This window comes from Calonectris borealis, chromosome 11 (genome assembly GCF_964195595.1).
Source record: "Calonectris borealis chromosome 11, bCalBor7.hap1.2, whole genome shotgun sequence".
Lineage (NCBI taxonomy): Eukaryota > Metazoa > Chordata > Aves > Procellariiformes > Procellariidae > Calonectris > Calonectris borealis.
In genome coordinates, this window is record NC_134322.1 from 19,998,881 (window position 1) to 20,017,343 (window position 18,463).

Here is an 18,463-nt window from a genome sequence, read left to right on the forward strand (position 1 = left end):
AGAGTTTTGGCCTGGCGCTGCATTTCGGTGCGGAAACCTGCAGCGGAGAGCTGTGAAACCTTTCGGAGGAGGCGATGGGAGGGACAGAGCTCCGCAACACCGCTGGCCTTCGCCAGAACGAGACCCCGCCGCAGGCCTCCGCCGGGCAGCCGTTTCCCGCCCGCACGTCCCCTCGGCGACCTCAGTGGCTGCAGCGGGCCCGGCAAGGGCAGGGCCTGCCTCCCCTAAAGCGGTGCCCGCGGTGCCGGCGCGGGGAACCCGGCGCCTCGCCGGCAGGGAGCCCGTGCCCGGGGCAGGCGGGGCGCCAAGGCGCGGCACGCGGGCCTCCCCGCCGCGCGCGAGAGCAGCCGGTGGCCGCCCGCAGGGCGCGGCGCGGTGCCGCTCCGCCTCGCGCGGACGGGAAGCGGCGGCGGCAGCACGGAAAGCCTGGCGGGCGGAACGGCGGACGGGAGGCCGGCTCCTCGGAAAGCCCGGCGGGCGGCGGGAGGCGGGGTGAGGGAGTCGTTGGGCGCGGACGGGAGGGCGGCTGCCCGCAAAGCCCGGCGCGCGGATCGCGAGGTTGGCCCTAAGATGGCTGTTGTGCGCGGGGCGCCGTTGCTGTAGCGCCGCGAGGAGCCGCCCGCCGCCTCGCCCGCCATGGAGTGCCCGCACCTCGGCTCCAGCGTCTGCATCGCACCCGACTCGGCCAAGTTCCCGCAGGGCTCGCCCTCCTCCTGGTGCTGTAGCGGTGAGTGCGCCCGGCGCGGCCTAGGCTGCGCCAGCCCTCCCGGCCTGAGGTGGCCCGGCCGCCCCGCGGCCCTCGCGCGGCGGGCGGGTGCCTCTCGCCGCCGCCGGCCGCTCCTTTGTTCCGCGCGGGCCTCGCGGGGCGTTGCAGCCCCTCGGCGGGAGGGCGCCCCGCGGCCGGGGGAGGGCCTGGGGGCGCGGGGGAGGGCGGGAGGGAGCTGCCCCGGCCCCCCACCCCGCCGGGAGCCGCCCCGCGGGACCCCTCTCCGGGAGGGCTGGGGGGGCGAGGGGGTGCGGCGGGGCTGCTCCTTCCACCCCTTCTGCTCCCCGCGGAGGAGCCGCGGAGCGGCCGCCACATGTCCCAGCGGGGGTGGAGGTGAGGGGGGGCAGCCCCCGCTCCTGCTCCGGTCTTGCCTGCGCAGCTTTGTCCGGCGCGGGAGCGCGGCCGGGCCGCCCGGGGCGGGCAGCAGACTTTGTCTGCGCCGGGGGCCGGCGCCCCCAGCCCCGCCGGGCGCGGAGGAACGCGAGATCGCGGCGTCTCGCTCCTTTTGTCTCGCGGAGGAGCTGCGCGCTTAGCCCTGCCCGGGGGAAGCCTGGCCGCGGGGACCGGGGCTGAGAGGAGAGGGGCCGCTGGCTGCTGTAGGGTCAGTGTGTTCTTTAAATCGGCCTGAGATTACTTTTGTTTTTAATGGACATTTTTGAAAGGACTTTAGAGAGTGTAGTTTTAATTGGAGTGCCGAGGCCGAAGGCGACGTTTAGGCCCCCCGTTCAATCCAAGGAGCAGCTCAGCGAAGGTGGTCTGTGGGGGGTCTGGGAGTCACCAGCTCACCTACTCTGCAGCGTGGGTCGGTAGGAGTGTAGAGGTCATCTTTTTTTTAGTACTTTGCTCGCTGATTTAATAATGCAAATTACCGTCTTTGAAATGTATCCTGTCTTCAGTACTCTCCCTCGCACGATCTTGTTTGTTCAGGGGCTTTCCTTTTAAAGGTACTGTGCCCAAGGTGTTTTAAATTCAGCTTTCTAATGGATCATCGCATATTTCTACACAGATAACCTCCGATGATTGCTGTCACTCTTGGTACATGTTTTTGTTTGCTATAACTATAATGTGTTTAGTTGTGCTCGGTATGAATGTAGATGCAACCAAGTATGTTTAACGTAGGAAGTAGGCCCCACTTAGAGCAGCAGCGTGACTTGTTGTGCCCGTGAGGACCGGAGAGAGAGCCTCATTTGGAATGACCGATCAGGGAGCACTGAACTGCTAGATGTATTTTAAGGTATTCCTTTTTTTAAAGGGAAGATGGGTGTCCTTTGTCTCGCGGTATCGATGGTTTCGTGTGGGAAGGCTGCTGCTTACTTGAGTTCTTCCCTGATTGCAGTTTCCTGGAGCCAAGGTGTGGTAGTGCTGCTGCTTCCTTTGGCAAAACCAGTTATTTTGCTCTGTAATGCTTTTGATTTTAGAGGGAGTACACTTTACAGTGGAATAATGTGGAGAATGATTAGAAGAAAAGGAGGAGTACGGGGAAATCTGTTGTCCCTAATGTTTCTTTACTGAAAAAAAATTAATGACAAGAAGTCTAACTCTGTAGGTCCATCTGTTATCTTCAGAGTATCAAGGGTAAGCAAAGTTGTCAACTAGAAGCATATGGCAGTAGGGAACCACCCTTCAGAGAACTTTAAAAAGATAAAATTGCAAAAACTAAAACTATATGCTCAGCTATTAATATAACTTTCCAACTTCAAAAATTAGCCAATTTACAGCTACAGGACCCTGTTAGGCATGCTGCTTCTCAACGAAGAAGTTCAGCGATTAGAAGAAGTTTTTCTTTGTTGTTCAGAGGTGTTTCTCGCAAGCCAGCACTTAAGGGAGAGCCAGTTGCTGGGCAGTCAACTGATCTATTTCAGCTAGGAGGCAGGAAGAAGGTGCCGGACACTTTGGGGAACTGAACAGATTGATGACGATACCACGTCTAGGGGAGTGTCTCTGTTTGCCATGCTTTTTAAGAAAATTAAGATAGTAAGTCACACAGTATTTGCGTAGATAACTATTGAATTCTTAACAAGTGGCTAGAGAAAAAGGTAGGTACACTGAATTTAAAACATTGCAATGAACAACAGCAGGCTCTTGTTAATTTAAAGCAAATGACAATTGTTCTTTTTAAAAATGAATTTTGCATTCCTACTGGTATAGTAAAATGTAGTGCCTCCCTTTTCAGTTCCAGCTAGAAATATGTGGTTATTGTTACATTAACTCCCTAATGGTATATAGAGTACTGTCTTTTTCTTGTTTGTGCTTATTTTAGTGAGATTAATTTTTTAAAGATATGTAATACTGGTTTCTGAGAATTCACAATAAACACCATTTCTTATTTGCTGGTTTTACTGCAAATTGGCAATATAAAATTCAACAGAGAAAATGCCATTTATAAATTAATATCCTGTCAAAATTTAATGCATTTTCTATTGCTTTTGATGCTGTTTTCTAAGGTTCTGTGGGCTTAGTTCTTTTTGTTGGTGGTGTTGCCTCAGTTGGAGAAAAATATTTAGAAGGTAATTTTCTGCAGTCTGTAATAATAAGACATCTCTCATCAAGCACTTTGTCTTAAAATGACTCAGAACTTGTCATCAGTCCTGTTCCAAGTTGCTGCTGACCCTTCCAGAAAAGGAGAGTAAGTGAAGATACTGATACACAGGAAGCTTTCTGGCAGCCACGTGACCTGCCAGTGATAGCAAAACATTGCAGAAGAGGTTGGAGAGCGATTTCTTAGTTCAGACTGCCAGTGGCTATTTTTGTCATTATCTTGCGTTTCTGCGATTTGAGGAGCTGGAATTGTCACGCTGAGTGATGCATATTGGTTAAGTACCTTTTCCTTGCCTTTCCACAAAAACTCTCCTGATTGCAACAATAACTTAACAAGGTAATATGGAGGCACTTTTGAATATTGCTATTTGATATTGAATATTGTGTCATTGTATAATGGAGGAGTGTTGCATTTGATGCTGATATTTAGAAGCTATCTTTACTGAAGTTAGGGAATTGATTAGAGGAGGATGTGCACCAGCCTTAATTGCTCTTTTGGCCTAAATCAGTTCCCCTTGAAGCTACCTGACAGAGTTGTTACGGAGGTCTTGTGATGAAGGAAGACTCTTAAAAGAGCAATAAGAGGAAGCATTGACAACAAGCATGTTGATCCAAGTATGAATGTTTTCGCTCCAAATTAAAGAGTAATGGTGTAGTTCATTTTTAAGTGTCTCTAGAATGTCTGTTATGTTACTATTGTGTAGTTTGGAAGTCTGAGAGTTTAAGCACGCCGGTTTAGAAAGTGGCATGCTTTTCCCTGAGTATTTAATCTGGTCAAGCGTGCTCTGTACAGTAAGCAATGCAGAAAGCAGCACGCATTTGCTTTGAAGAGCTTTAAGACTATCAAAAGAGAGCACAGAATGACTTTTTGCAGATCCAGAGGCAGGTGGTTGTAGTTGTAATTGGGCATTTAAGAGGAGAGGAGATGAATATATAAAGTAGAAACTGTACAGAAACTGAAAATGGCTTTTAATCAGTGCTGTCACGTGAAACACTGCATGCAGATGTCTGCTAATTCCAATTAGAGTGCAGTCTTTCCATGCACTTTAATTTCTGAAACTTCTGCTGAAGTTGGAAGCAGAGTAGCTGGAGGCATTGGCAAGACTGCAAAGTGTCACAGACTGAATCAGTTGAATTTGTATGATGTGCCACACCTTCAGCACTGTTGTGCAAATCATGTAATTATGAAAAGTACTCTGGAACAGCTCAGATGTGGTATTTCTCAACAACTTTTCATAGACTCATGAAACCACAGGGAGCCATGCCTCACCTAAGTGAGATTGCAATCTTCTAAGCACACCTGTGCAAGTCTGAAGAGTTTTTCCAACTTTTTTTTTCTGTGTGGTTGAGGATTCATTAGTTCTCACTGGACTCATTAATTGTTCAATGTAGAATTTGAAATTCTTTCTTTAGAAGAACAACTGCAGACAGATAGGATTGTGTCTGCCGAAATGGAGATTTGGTGATTTTTTTTTTTTTTTTAAAGGGGAATTGTACTTCTGAAGTATGCTTAAAACTGTTGCTTTTCAGATCACTGTCAGTTTGAATAAATTTTTTTCTCAAATAACATAATTATGTTAGATATTGAAGAGCAATTCTGGCTGTAGACTGGTATTTCCTGCAACAGCTAAATATATTTGCCTGGCATCTGTTTCTTGCATTCTAACTTCTGTTGAATAAGAGCTGTAATTTCACAGTTGGTCGGAAACATACGTTGTGGCATTTGCAAATGACACTGGGACCGTAAAAAGTACAGAGGAGAGCTAGCACGAGGAAGCTGTTTGAGGCCTAGTGAACGATGATTATGGTAGAAATCCACATTCTAAATTAATGACATTTTTTCTGTGTTTGAAGTAATTTACTAAATTACTTAGTAAATTCAGTTAGTTCAGTATAACCCCGAATATCACTGAATGCTTTATTTATATTTGAGAGCAAATGTTTTGGGCTGAGTAGGAGCACTTTCAAGAACATGACTGTACTGGGTCAGACTGCTTTTGATGTTTTTTTTAGTTTGCCCCCTCCCATCAGTTTTTGGTTTTGTTTTCTCAGTTAAATCAGTTACACTGTTCTCTTTTCATTGAGGTAGGTAACAGCATTCTGCCACGCTGTGTTTTTTGGCGTTGGACTGTTGCAGTCAGTGCCAAAACAAATATACTGTAAAAGCTCAGGTACACAGACTTTAACCGTCTTGGCTTTCCTTTTCATCTCAGCTCCTCGTTAGTGTTTCTTCTCCATCTCCATGAGTATTTGTCTCTCCTTTTGCTTTTTCCTTTTTATTACTAGAGGTCCTCATTTCCTTTTTCCTTCCATTCTTACTAGAATACAGGAGAAGGAGAGAGAACTCACTAAAACTGAAGAGGCATAGGTAGGACCTTCTTCCTGTGAAAAATTCTGTTCCGTCAGCTGCATGTAGACTCAGGGTAAGCTCATGGACGGTGTGTGGACCTAATTAATGGTCTGTGTGTGTGAGGGTTGTCACCCTACATCTGGAAAATGAATTTGGCCTGGAAATTTTCAGATTTATTCTGAGACGTAAACCACAAAATAAGTATGTTTAAAAAAAAAAAATTGCCTTTTTTATTCAGTCACTTAAATTTAATTTCAAAGTTGGGTAGTCTTTCATCTGTTTCTCTGGGTCAATGCAATGCAGGAATGCTTGTTAGTAACTCAACAGACTTTATAGGTTGTTATAACTCGTTAAATTAATTCCTTGGCTGTCTTTTTAAGTAAAGCTTGTTAGATTTGGTGTTTTTTAGATTCAGCCTTGTTTTCCTTAAAACTCTTAATTTTTTTTTCCATTTGAATTGGTTACTGATGTATGAGATAACCATGGGGGCAGTAGTTATCTGCGTGTGTGATAGAGCATAGTGCTTTGGAACTGATTCTATTAGAGGATGCACATTTATTGCAGTGGGGTAAGGGTCTCAATTTCGGTTTCATAAGCTAGACCTAATTTTCCTTTTAATTACAAAAAAGGGGAGTCTTTTGTTTTCAAATACGTGGTATTTTTTAAAAGTCAATAAACTTAAATTGATGGTGATTAATATTTTCTAGATTTTCTTTCAAAAAATTTGTTTATACTCTCTACTCCACAAAATCACAATCCGTCGCAAAACTGGAATGTTAGCTGAGGAAAGAGACTGCTTCAGAGGAAAGTAGTCAGACATTTAATACATTGCCTTTGTTTAGAAACTAGATCTAATCTTCATGATGAGTTTGAAGATAAATTTTGAAGGACAAATTTTACTACTGACTGTTCCGAAGTATTTAATGATCTAACTAAAAATCAATGTTTTGAAATGACTCTTCAAAGTGTACCATACGGTAAGGAGACAGGATAGTCTGAGGCATTGTGGAAGTGGGATATATAAGGCACACACAAGTGTGTAGGAGAGAGACTCATGTGTGCGTGGCAGACTCTTGATTTATCCACAGATTAGTGCAAATCTCATTACAGCTGGTTTAAATGTAAGCAGGATAATAATTTTCAGCTGCCTTTCCCAAGCCCTTCAAGATGTGCAGGTGTTAAACAAGATCAATGCATTGTTCTTACTCTGTTTTTCTGATTGTTGCAAGGTGCTAAGGCCGACAGAGTTAGACTAGTTAATTTTTTCGTCGCATCTGTCTCTGAGGTTCAATAGAGTGAAAGTTTCAGACCCAATGTTTGGAATGAAATTAAGCTTTGAGCCATTTTTTGTTTGATCAGTGCTGCTCACTTCATTTAATTCATGCTTTGCTTTCTGTTTTAACAAACATTCATTACCTAGGTAAAAAGTTGTTAAAGGCCATTAATTAAAATAATCCATGGAGGTTAGACAGTGCAACTTAATCAGAAGGTTGGATCTGAAAACTAGTTAAGGCTTTTCCGAGTTTTATTTTGAGATTACTGGAGGAAACAGTTTTTATTGTAACGTGAATGAGAATTAGTATCTGATAAAACATTCATTGCTTTATGGTGCCCTTGTTATGGGAGCAGTGTCAGATTTTGTGTCCTTAATGATTTATTTCCTTGATTATAAGAGCGTGTTTTAAACTGTACATAACATGATGAATACATTTATCGTTCAGCAGTCTTAACTGGCATGTCAAAGCAATCCTCTAGTGATTGGAGTTTCCCCCCCCCTCCTTTGGAATATCTTGCGTAATTTTGGATCTTGTAAATGTAGATATGAAATTTCTTTGACAGATCTCATTACCCATTTCAATATAATCCCAATACCACAGGCAACATGGCAAAATAAGGTGATTCTTCTGGAAGTTAGCCCCCCGCCCCTCAATATTACAAGCAGACAGCTTTTAAACTTTGAAGCGACATGGCACTGTCAGGGTTGGAGGTCCTTATCAATACCAATCAGGCAGATACTGGTTTTTCAAGGTAATTCACAGGTACATCATTTAGGATTCTGTGTGAATATGAGCATCTGCTTGTCCATGTCAAAATACAGGTGCATTTTCTTGAGATAGCCATGACCCTTTTTAAAACTTTCTTTTTAAATTTCGGTTCATAGGTTTTTCATTTGGTAACGTTTTTGTCCACTGAGCATTTGATTTCTTTCTTTTTTGTTCACAGGGATGGTTAGTAACGTGTCTTTTGCTAATATTGGGGAAGTAGGAATGAAATAGTGGGGACTACAAATAAGTAAATTAATTACTAGGTTATATAAAGAAAGCAAGAAGCCTTCTTGCTGTCTTTTCCCTCTTCCCTCCTATTTCCAGCTTGAATGTTTCAACCTGAGATTGTTTGCTAACTGACTCAAGAAGATTCCTTTCCTTAAGGGTTTAAAAATTATGTTACACTGTTGGCTTTGCTGTGCTTTTTCTGGCTGGTGTCTGCAAATGAATATTTGTGTGTCTCACTCTAACATGAAGATTGAATAACTTTTTTTTTTTCTTGGCATGCTACTACTATAATGAGGAACAATATCGGTGAGGGCTAGAAAGCATTTAATTTTAAAATATATAAGTATATATGTGTGTGTATGTATGTATTTAAATTTGAATACCAATTAGTTATCAAAGTAGCCAAACCATTAGAAATTGTTTTTAGAATGTAAAGGAAAAATAGAGGCAATAATTTTTAAAAAATGCTTTTGGCCATGACTGTTCAGTAAAATAAGCCTGCTACTGATGTGTTACTCTTTTTCTTTTTTCTTTTTTCTTTTTTCTTTTTTCTTTTTTCTTTTTTCTTTTTTCTTTTTTCTTTTTTCTTTTTTCTTTTTTCTTTTTTCTTTTTTCTTTTTTCTTTTTTCTTTTTTCTTTTTTCTTTTTTCTTTTTTCTTTTTTCTTTTTTCTTTTTTCTTTTTTCTTTTTTCTTTTTTCTTTTTTCTTTTTTCTTTTTTCTTTTTTCTTTTTTCTTTTTTCTTTTTTCTTTTTTCTTTTTTCTTTTTTCTTTTTTCTTTTTTCTTTTTTCTTTTTTCTTTTTTCTTTTTTCTTTTTTCTTTTTTCTTTTTTCTTTTTTCTTTTTTCTTTTTTCTTTTTTCTTTTTTCTTTTTTCTTTTTTCTTTTTTCTTTTTTCTTTTTTCTTTTTTCTTTTTTCTTTTTTCTTTTTTCTTTTTTCTTTTTTCTTTTTTCTTTTTTCTTTTTTCTTTTTTCTTTTTTCTTTTTTCTTTTTTCTTTTTTCTTTTTTCTTTTTTCTTTTTTCTTTTTTCTTTTTTCTTTTTTCTTTTTTCTTTTTTCTTTTTTCTTTTTTCTTTTTTCTTTTTTCTTTTTTCTTTTTTCTTTTTTCTTTTTTCTTTTTCTTTTTTTCTTTTTCTTTCTTTTTCTTCCCCCCCTTTTGTTTTTTAAATAATGCATATTTTCTCACTGTGCTAGGATGTGATTTATGTGGTATATGCAGGAAGATCAACTGCTGACATTTCTTGACCTAAAGTTTGACTTGACATATAGAAAGAGTAAATTACCAAAAAATATGGCACTACTGTAGGCCGAGAGCTAAGCATCTATGTGTGTGATTGGTAGTGCTAAGTGACCTTACGTCTTTACCATAACAAAAGCAGCAGCACAGCATGCTCTGTGTGTCTTTGTATATTACTGCTAGAGGTGATCTGACTTTGGATTTGCACCTTTTTTCCCCCCTTTTTTTCCCCTCCTGCCCTCTCCCTCATCCCCCCGGTTCGGTTAACCATTTTCGCAGGAACTGACATGTCTGTTTACACTGGTTAAAAGAAGTTTTCCTTGCCTACCTGTTTGCTTTTCCACTACCGGACTAAGAATATAGGCAGATAAAAAAGCATGCTTTTATTAAGTTCCAAGTTTTTCAGTGTGAAATTCTGATTGCATAATCAAAATACCGAACTGTAAGCCAATGTGGTTGAGTCTAACTGGGGAGGTGAATTACATGCAGATGAAGCTAATCACATTGTTCTCTGACAAACATTCTTCAGCGTTACGAATATGTTGGGGGCTTCAGTGATCTATTTATTCTATGAAAAATTGTTCACCTACCTGTGTTTTACTTTCTTTCTCTGCTGTTTAGTATGTCTGAATTATGTATGGTTTTCTGTTGTAACGGAGTGGTTCACTGTAACCGTCTGTGAAATTTCTTATATGAGACTGAGCAATGCTTTTATTTAGTGACAGAGAGGAGGAAACCACATGTACTGTTATGCATGAGCACAAATATTAGTTGATTTCATAAGTTCACTCGCTATCACAAAAGGACTTACTCTTTTCTCACTAAAAACTTAATCTTCCTGGTTTTGGCTGAAAGATAATAGCAGAAGAAATACTGTTTTTTCCCATAGCTGTAAGGTGAGGGTAGTTTGTTTGTTTGTTTGTTTGTTTGTTTTTTTCAAAGTTCTTCAGAGTCTGTTTGAATTCTCTTACATTTGAATGTGATTTGAGTCAGGCCAAGACTTGATACTGTTGAGACTTCTATTCATTGTGCATCTCTTTGTAATGAGGGTATGAAACACTGAAAGAATGATTCACATTTTTGTATTGTTAGTAATGCTTACCAGGAAACTTGCTTCGTTGTAAATTCTCTTGCTTTGACTTAAATGTAATTTAAATTTCATCTTTTCTTATCTTTTCCTCTAGTATGTGGGTGTTAGTTGATTTTAAAACAAAACATTTTAGATAGTATAATTAAAAACCATTTCCTCTTCTGTCTGGTTTCGTTTTGACTAGAATGCTGTTTTTCTAAAATAGGCAATAAAGATGTCTAACAAATGAAACTTATGTAAAATATTGTTAAATAGAATATTTGTTTTTCTGATATCAAACAGTTCAGTCCATTTATGAACTTCTTGTAATGGGGCTGAGGGTAGGATAGAAAGAAGAGCTTTATATGAAATGAAGTTTGAAAACAAATGAGAATACTCTTTAAAACCTAAACAGTAAAACAGCTGGCTTGTAAGTAAGGTGTAGAACATGTCTCTAGTTTTCAAAGCCTATAACGTTCCTTTTTCCTGCATTCTCTGTCTAGAATGGGACTTCAGCCTACTCAAAGGTTTAAAAAATACTCTTGTAACATTTACTTCCTCTTTCAGTCAGCTGGTTTTCATTACAGTTACTCATCTGGAATTGACTAGCCTTAAGTTCTTAAAATGTAGATACTTCTACCAGATGTGTATACAGTTTAAACACACCACTCCCTGCCCCCTCCCCCCAAAAAAACCCCAACAAAAAAAACCCAAAACACAACAACAACAAAAAAAAAAAACAAAAACGACCCCAAACCAAAAAAAACCCCAATCAACAACCATAGTCGTTTAACTCAGTATTTAAGTTCTGGAACCTACTCCTATTTTATAAAATAATGTTAGCATTCTGCTTGGACTTAGTGTGCTTCTGTGTATGTTAATGCCTGCCCTGTCTTATGATTTTACCAACATGTTTAGTTGAGATACTAATTTCAGTATTTTTGATTCCTCCTGAATGTAAACAAACAATAGGGTCAGATAATAAAGCTTGCATGTATGCTTGTAGCAACTGCCTTTTTAAATACACAAAAGAATGCGCAGTCGAAAACTGGGAACATGGTCAGTTGTGTTAATACATATGTACTTAGTACTAAGTAACTTATATTGCCTGTTACAAATTTTTACATGTCGCCTGTAAAAATACTGACTTAACCTTGGAGGACACCTATATTTTTTTAGGCTTCTTTGATTCTGCTAATAAAGTGTTTTTTCAGTGCCAGAGTGTCCGATTCTGCACATATCCAGATGTCCTGCAATCTTGTGTGATGTTCCGTGATGAGTAAGACTTCTAATTTTTGCCCTGAGAAGCCAAGGCACACATTATTGTATGTGCTGGTTTATAACTGAGTTTATGGGCCACAAGGAAAGAGTGCACGTGACTCTGTAATGTTGAGTTTTGGACAGTTCATTGTAAGTGGAAAATCCTTGGTTCCAGTCTCAATTCTAACAACTGAATGTTTCATCTGGTGGTTTTTGAATATAGAATGCATGGATATTCATTGCTGCAGAGACCGCAACCTAGGTAAAAGCTGTAAATGCTAGGCTTGGTGAAAGTCACACTCTCTCTCTTGCTTTGTCTCACTGTCTCACTCAAGAATAACTACTTATTCATGGGAAGAGCCATCTTTAACAGAAGGAAATGTTGGTCCTCCCTCAGCACTTAGGAGTAGTCTGGAAGGAAGGTCTTCCAAGGGTAGGAGGTGTGTGCATTAAACCTGAGGCATTCACATCTTGAGTGGGTATTGCATGGAGAAAACTCCTCAGCTGATTTATTCAGTCTTTGAAAGATGACGTGCCTGCATCCAGAGGGAGTTCCAGAGCTGTAAATTCCAGTGGTGGGCAGAGCCTTTTTGCAACCCCAGCACGTAAGCCCAGAGAAGGGACAACATCCAATGCGTTCGTGTCCTTGATATTTCTCATAGGCTAACAACTTCAGCAATTCCTTACTTAGAATACTGGCTTTCATAGATGACTCTCTCAGATGCCTGATACTTCTTGTGTATTGCATATGGGAAGTTTTAGGTGTTTAATTCAGAGCTGTTTTGGCAAGTCACCTTGAAAGTTTCGTGTAGAGTGCTGGGTTTTGGGATGTCTTACCCTTGCCTGCAAGTAAAATGACATAAAGGACTAAGGTGTTAGGGCTAGTAGGCTCAGTTCTGATCTACGCTGATAAACTTAAAATTCTTTTGCGAAATTATTCGATCTCTCATTCTCCATTTTTCAGTCTGTAAAATGGAAGTGGGCTCTCTGAGAAATGCTCTGAATCCCGTGACTGGAAAACTTTGCATTTGAGATGTTATTACTAAAGAGGTTTGTGTAATTTTGGTTAAATGTTTGTGTGGAGTTTTGTATTCCCACCACTTGTGGTCGTTTCCCAGGATTTTTTGCGTACAAGTTTCTCTCACCTTTACTTCCAGATCTTTGGAGAAGGCAGCTTTTAGTCTGATTCCTTAGGCCTGATGTGTCACAGACAAAAGGATCGTGTTTCACAAAGCAGGGGTTGCACATTTTGGAAAGCAGATTGTTGCTTCTTTTTTTTTTTTTCACATGTTGTTAATGGAGACTGCCCAGCTCTTTTTTGCTGCATTTGTCAGGTTCTTGTAGGAGCAAAATGTAGAGTAACATTGTCTTGCTACCAAATCTTAATTAAACAAGGCACTGAGGGATTGTTAGGCAAAATGAAGTTAAAGGTATGGGAAAGGAAAAGTAAGTCTATTTCTCTAGAACAACAGTATTCTTTCCTTTTTTTTTTATATGCACATATGTGTGTGTGTATACACACATGCATACATACACCATGTGTATACATGCTACACAAACAGCATGCTATACATATGTAGCCTATATATGTGTTTGTCACCAAGTGCTTATGTTTGTGGGACACTTTGCTCAGCACAGTATCAGTATACCAGTGCAGCCACAACTATGTAAATATTGTTCCTTGTGCAGATGCTGAGTGGAGTAACAGTGGCTTTTTTCAGTTTAGCTTATATCAGTATAGCTGACCTACTATGTCAACATAAACTGAACTGAAAAAAGGGATCTTAGTCCAAAGATGTTTCTGTGGAGGTCATTATGTTATTGTAGTTTAACCATATAATTATACAAGTGTTGGTACAGCTCCTTTTGAGAACAAAGTCCAGGCCGTTTTCTAAAGGCTGTGGAGACTATTGTAAATAGTTTAATGACCCTAATCTTGTTTCCATTCAACGTGCTCTTAATAGAAGGACCACAGTATTGCTCTTACTGTGCTGATATTTTGTGGCCTTTTCTTTAGTGATGTAATAAAGGACTATTTTAAAACTTGGATGTAAGCACAACTCTGTAGTAGCTATGGCCTCAGGTCACTTGTGCTCCTGTGACTGGCGAAGTCGCCGGTTTGCATTGATCACATAGCTGCACTACTGCCAGATCTCGGTGGACACTGTATCTTGCAGGTTTCTAAACTTGGCTGCCTTACAGAAGCTGCTTCCTGTTTGTCTCCTCCTCTTCCTGCTTCTTTTTTCTCGTGCCAGTTTCTAAATTATGCAGTGTGCTATTTAAACAAAACTATTAGTTTCACAGGTTGTTTGTATACTTTTACATAGTTGTAACTTTCCTGCAGTGGAAATCTGCAGCTTTGTTCTGTAAGGAATACAGTGTTTGCCAGGAGTGTTCATGTTTCACAAGAGTGCACTTGGAGTCAGTTTTCAATAAGAAAAAAAAAGTCAAGATTCGGATGTACCTATTTGAGTGATCATGAGGGTGAGATGGGGTAGGGGCCCTGTGATGAGAGTGCCAAACTGATTAGCCGTATCTTACTCATTCTACTTGGCATAACTTGATTATTTATCAGGATGATTTACAGAAAGTGGAAGCTGGAGGGGGAGGGACTTGTCTGAATGTTCCCATAGTTATGTGTGAGCCTGTATGTAGTGGTGTTCAATTGTTTGCTCTCTTGGGGACGGATTGATACTCCTCTTCATTTGCAGAGGGCTTTGTAGGCTGTATAACAAATGAGTGTTCAGATTTCACTTAGAGAAGTCGTTCTGTAAAAGATAGTATTTCCCCTTCCTATTACATGATGAAAAATTGTGTTTCTAAGCTTCCATAAGCTGATATTGATGTTAAATGGCAAATGACTTACTGCTTCAGACAACATTGTAGCATTGCACATTTGCTTTCCCTTTTCTTTTGACATGTTAGTATCATCTTTGCCTAACCACTTGAAGCTATTCTAAAAATATGGCAAAATGAGGCAGTTGGTAACTGTTGCAGTAGCCACTTTAGTTCAAGCTGAGAAAGCAGCCAGTGTTCCTTAGCCTGTATACCACTAAATAAGGTATAACAAACACAGATAATGAAGGGTTTTTTAAATGTGGTTAAGATGTTTGTTGTTAAATGTTGTAACTTTATTCCAAAGTAGGGGGTGCTAATGTAATGCACCCGTCCTCCTCTTTTTTTAAATAGCACTAAAAAAATAAAAACCCAAATCCCTGTTGGAATACTGATTATTGAGGGAAGACATTTGTACCTGTACAAATCGGTTTGAGAGTCTTTCCTCATGATTCTGTGTAACTGTCTGACCTGAAAGTCTTGAACACCCAAGTCTGTTTTAAGGGCCAAGTTCCAGGGCCGTGTAATGTGCTTTGAATTGAGAAGAGATTTGCTGTGGACCTGTGTCTCTTGCTTCTGGTCTACTTTTAAGTGCCTTCATGTCAGTATCACATCTGAAAGGAATAATGTGCACTTTCTTTACAGGTGAAGCCAAACTGTCTACCTTTAATTTAGGTTATAAGCAGTCCAGGGCAGTGACTCTACTTTTGCTGTGCGTTCCATGGTGCCTGTCTTGTTAGAGTCCTGACTAATGCCTGAAGCTCCCGGCCTAATCTAATTTATTAATAGTAAGTAACAGACGGTAACTGCTTCAAGATCTGAATAGAGGAATACCTAGACAGCCAAGCTTTAGTACAGGTATCTGCTGAGCCAACTTCAGAGAAATACAGAATGCAATCTTCAGCAACCTTTAAAAAAATCAGTTGTGTAATCCTCTCAGAACAGAGCAACTGTAGGTCACAAATTTTATACTGGCTTCTGTGTTTAATCTTAGTGGGAGTCACTTCCATGTTATTTGAGTTCTTTGTGGGAGGAGATGTTTGTGCAGAAGATAAACTACACATTTCTAATGTGATGCAATTGGAGCAAAGTTCTTCCTAAAAGTTAAAGCAAACAAATGAGCCATCTTTTCTTATTCCCTGATATGCAGATGGAACATTTTAGTGGACACTATTTTTTGGCGTTGTGCGGAGTTGGTGGACTTGTTTGCTGGCTTTGTGCAGAACACTTAAACCTGGTGTGAACTCTGCAGACTGAGCACTACTTCAGTATAATTTAACACTTGACAAGCAAGCAGTGCTGGTATTTAAAATACCTGAATGTGAAATTGTAATTGTCTGGTACATGGTGGAAAGTAAGAATAATAGTTTGCATCATAATGGTTTGACCTACTCGTTGAGAACTAGTTCTGTCCATGGATGATAACATAGTGAAAGCAAAAATGTTATTTCAAAGTGGGAGATTTCTGCTGGGATTTTAATGTTAAGAAGACTGTTTCATGGCCTCAAGTTGCGCCAAGGGAGGTTTAGATTGGACATTAGGAGAAATTTCTTTACTGAAAGAGTGGTCAGGCCTTGAAACAGGCTGCCCAGGGAAGTGGTTGAGTCACCAACCCTGGAAGTATTGAAAAGACGTGTAGATGAGGCGCTTAGGGACATGGTGTAGTGGGCATGGGGGTGTTGGGTTGATGGTTGGACTCTATGATCTTAGAGGTCTTTTCTAACCTTGATGATTCTATGTTCCTGGCAAGGAGAGTGTAGGGTAATGGTTTGTTCATGCAGCACTTAGTGTATGTTTAAGTGCATGAATGGTTTTGGCTTCTGTTTCCTTCTGGTTAATTTTTTACCTTTCAGTTTGTGTAATTCAGGAAAATAAAATTGTATGAAGTTAGACTGATGGTCCATTTAGCCCGTTTTTAACTGATGATGGCTATTAAAGGTCTTCCCTTTCTCTTCTGTTTGCCAGTGCCAAATGTTGGTTTTCTTGATAACATTTTGGTCAAATTAGACAAACTTCTTCCACTTTCCTAACTTGAAATGTAAGCCAAAACAGCTCTACCTGGTGGTCCTATCTAGCGCAAGATTACCATCACAGTTGTGGGAACCCATCAACTTTAGAAATAAGAAAATTTGTTTTTGGAAAATCAAAGCCAGAAAACTGAGACATGTGAGAAAATGTGTTTCTCAAGTAAAGGAATAATTGCAGCAGTTCAAGAAAACAATTCTGGGGTCTTTACTACAGAGTTTCAAGTAGTTACTTCAAATAATATTTCTGTGGGATATGCTTTTTTCCCAGTGAACATAGTAAAACTCTTAGTTTTAAACATTCTTTCGGTTGGGCCTGTGAATTGAAATACAACAAGTATTTGTAATACTGAATTCAAATCCAGAAGACAATTTTTTAAGAAGCAGTGTTAGCTAGATTATTTTTCCATCTGATTTAAATAAAAGGGTGAAATCTAATGGTGGAAAAGTATATTAGCTCTTCTAAACAGCTAAGCTAGTCACTTCTCTCTCAATTAAAAATTGACTCCCTCCTTGCTTTTTCTTTTTAATTAGCATTTCATTTGATAAAGAAACTTCTTTCACTTTTGTTAGCTTAGTTTTCTCTGATAGTCTTTGATCTTAACAGTTTGATATGTACCATGGTTTGTAACTTGGTGAACGTATTTTTGAGTTTTGTTGGAAGTCCTGAATTAGCCTGCTCAGATGATCCTGCCCTGGAGCAGCTTCTGTGCATGCTTCAGTTTCCCCAGTTCCTTTCTCTAAGGTGTGACTCCAGACAGGGAAGGCTGTTCTCAAGCTTTTCCACAATAAATAGCAATATAAATAATTTACATGTATGCTAGGATTTAATCCTTTTCTCTTTGTCCCTTCTTCCCCCTGGCCTCACAGACCCTCGTGTTCTTGATGTCGTATTTTTCCTCTGTGACTCTTTTGACTGGCTGCTCCAAGAAGCAGTTATTTATAGTGTGTAGAAAAATTAGGTGGCATCATACCCTTTTGTATTTTTGGGATAATTGAAGTAGTCTTTTTATAATTGTTTTCTGCCCTTGCAGAAGTGCGGTTAGCATTTCATTTTTCTTTTCTCATCGTATTAGTTGGGTATTTGAAAATGTAATGCTATTTCTGTAAATTCTGTGGTAATATATGGTTGTTAACAATTTTACTTTATTCAAATCTAAGCATTGTAGATCATAACATCCCTCCTTCAATGACATGATCCAAATTGGAATTACTCTCAAAATTTGAGGGTTCAATATCGATTTAGTTGTAGTTCCAAAATTGCTATTGTTTATAAAGACGCATATACATTTTCGTGACTTGCTTAATGGAAATTTTACTCTGCTTGCCTATTTTACTGTGTTCTGCCTACATGGGTTATTTATTGAGATTTTGTTTCTATTTTGAATTTGCGGACTTTGCTACTGGGTTGGGGTAGTAGTTGGAATATCACATTTCTATGACTCTACCCTGAGATGGTGTTTCATCATTTTCTAGTATCTGCTGTTTTTTCCCTTTAAACCTTTTAGCTTAAAAACATCCATGTTTATTTAATTTAAGTTTTCTAGACTTAGAAGACAGCTAAAAAATTAGGTAACATCTTCTGGTGTCTTGAATGGATTGTGAAGCACAGAACTGTGTTGCATTTTAACCTTTCAGCTTCTTGTGCGTGACTGAAAGGGTAAAATCTTCATAGATAAAGCCTTTACCAGCACTGCAGCATAGGAACACGTATTGTATAAATGGTGCATATTATCATGCATTGCATAGTAATTTATTCTGTGTGCTTCTTACCAGATTGCCAGGCTTTCTTGCAATATCTTCTTTAAAATGGCTTCTTGTATAACTAGTTTTATGAAACAGAAGTGAAGTCTGTGGCTTTTTTCCCTGTGTTTGGTGGACTGCCTTATTAAAAGCCAAAAGAAAGGTTTTTAAACTTCGCCAGTGTTTTTGCTACTTCTGCTTCTGTTATTTCTGTATTGTATTTCAAAATCAAGCAGACCTTGATGGATGGACCTTACATATGGATGTAATACAAACAAAAAAATTTAAATTTTTCATGGAAAGTAATAGGTAAATGTGTAGCCTGCGACTAAAACCCAAGCCAGAAGGCGGCTGATGTGCTTTAGTGTCAA

At 39.8% G+C, this 18,463-nt stretch overlaps 1 protein-coding gene across 7 annotated transcripts in view; it reads left to right on the top strand.

The window, feature by feature from the left end:
- The first annotated feature begins 499 nt into the window (after positions 1 to 499).
- Positions 500 to 18,463, top strand: part of USP3 (ubiquitin specific peptidase 3) — a 47,473-nt gene continuing 29,509 nt past the window's right edge. For 2 of the 7 annotated variants that reach the window (XM_075160353.1, XM_075160350.1), the window contains exon 1: positions 500 to 727. In XM_075160353.1, the coding sequence (XP_075016454.1) occupies positions 637 to 727 (91 nt within the window). In that variant the 5' untranslated portion in view covers positions 500 to 636. Of the gene's footprint in view, positions 728 to 1,348; positions 1,368 to 1,943; positions 2,118 to 2,341; positions 2,741 to 3,388; positions 3,642 to 14,981; positions 15,114 to 18,463 lie in introns of those variants that run through there. The other 5 variants (XM_075160355.1, XM_075160356.1, XM_075160352.1 and 2 more) reach the window with 5 other exon arrangements.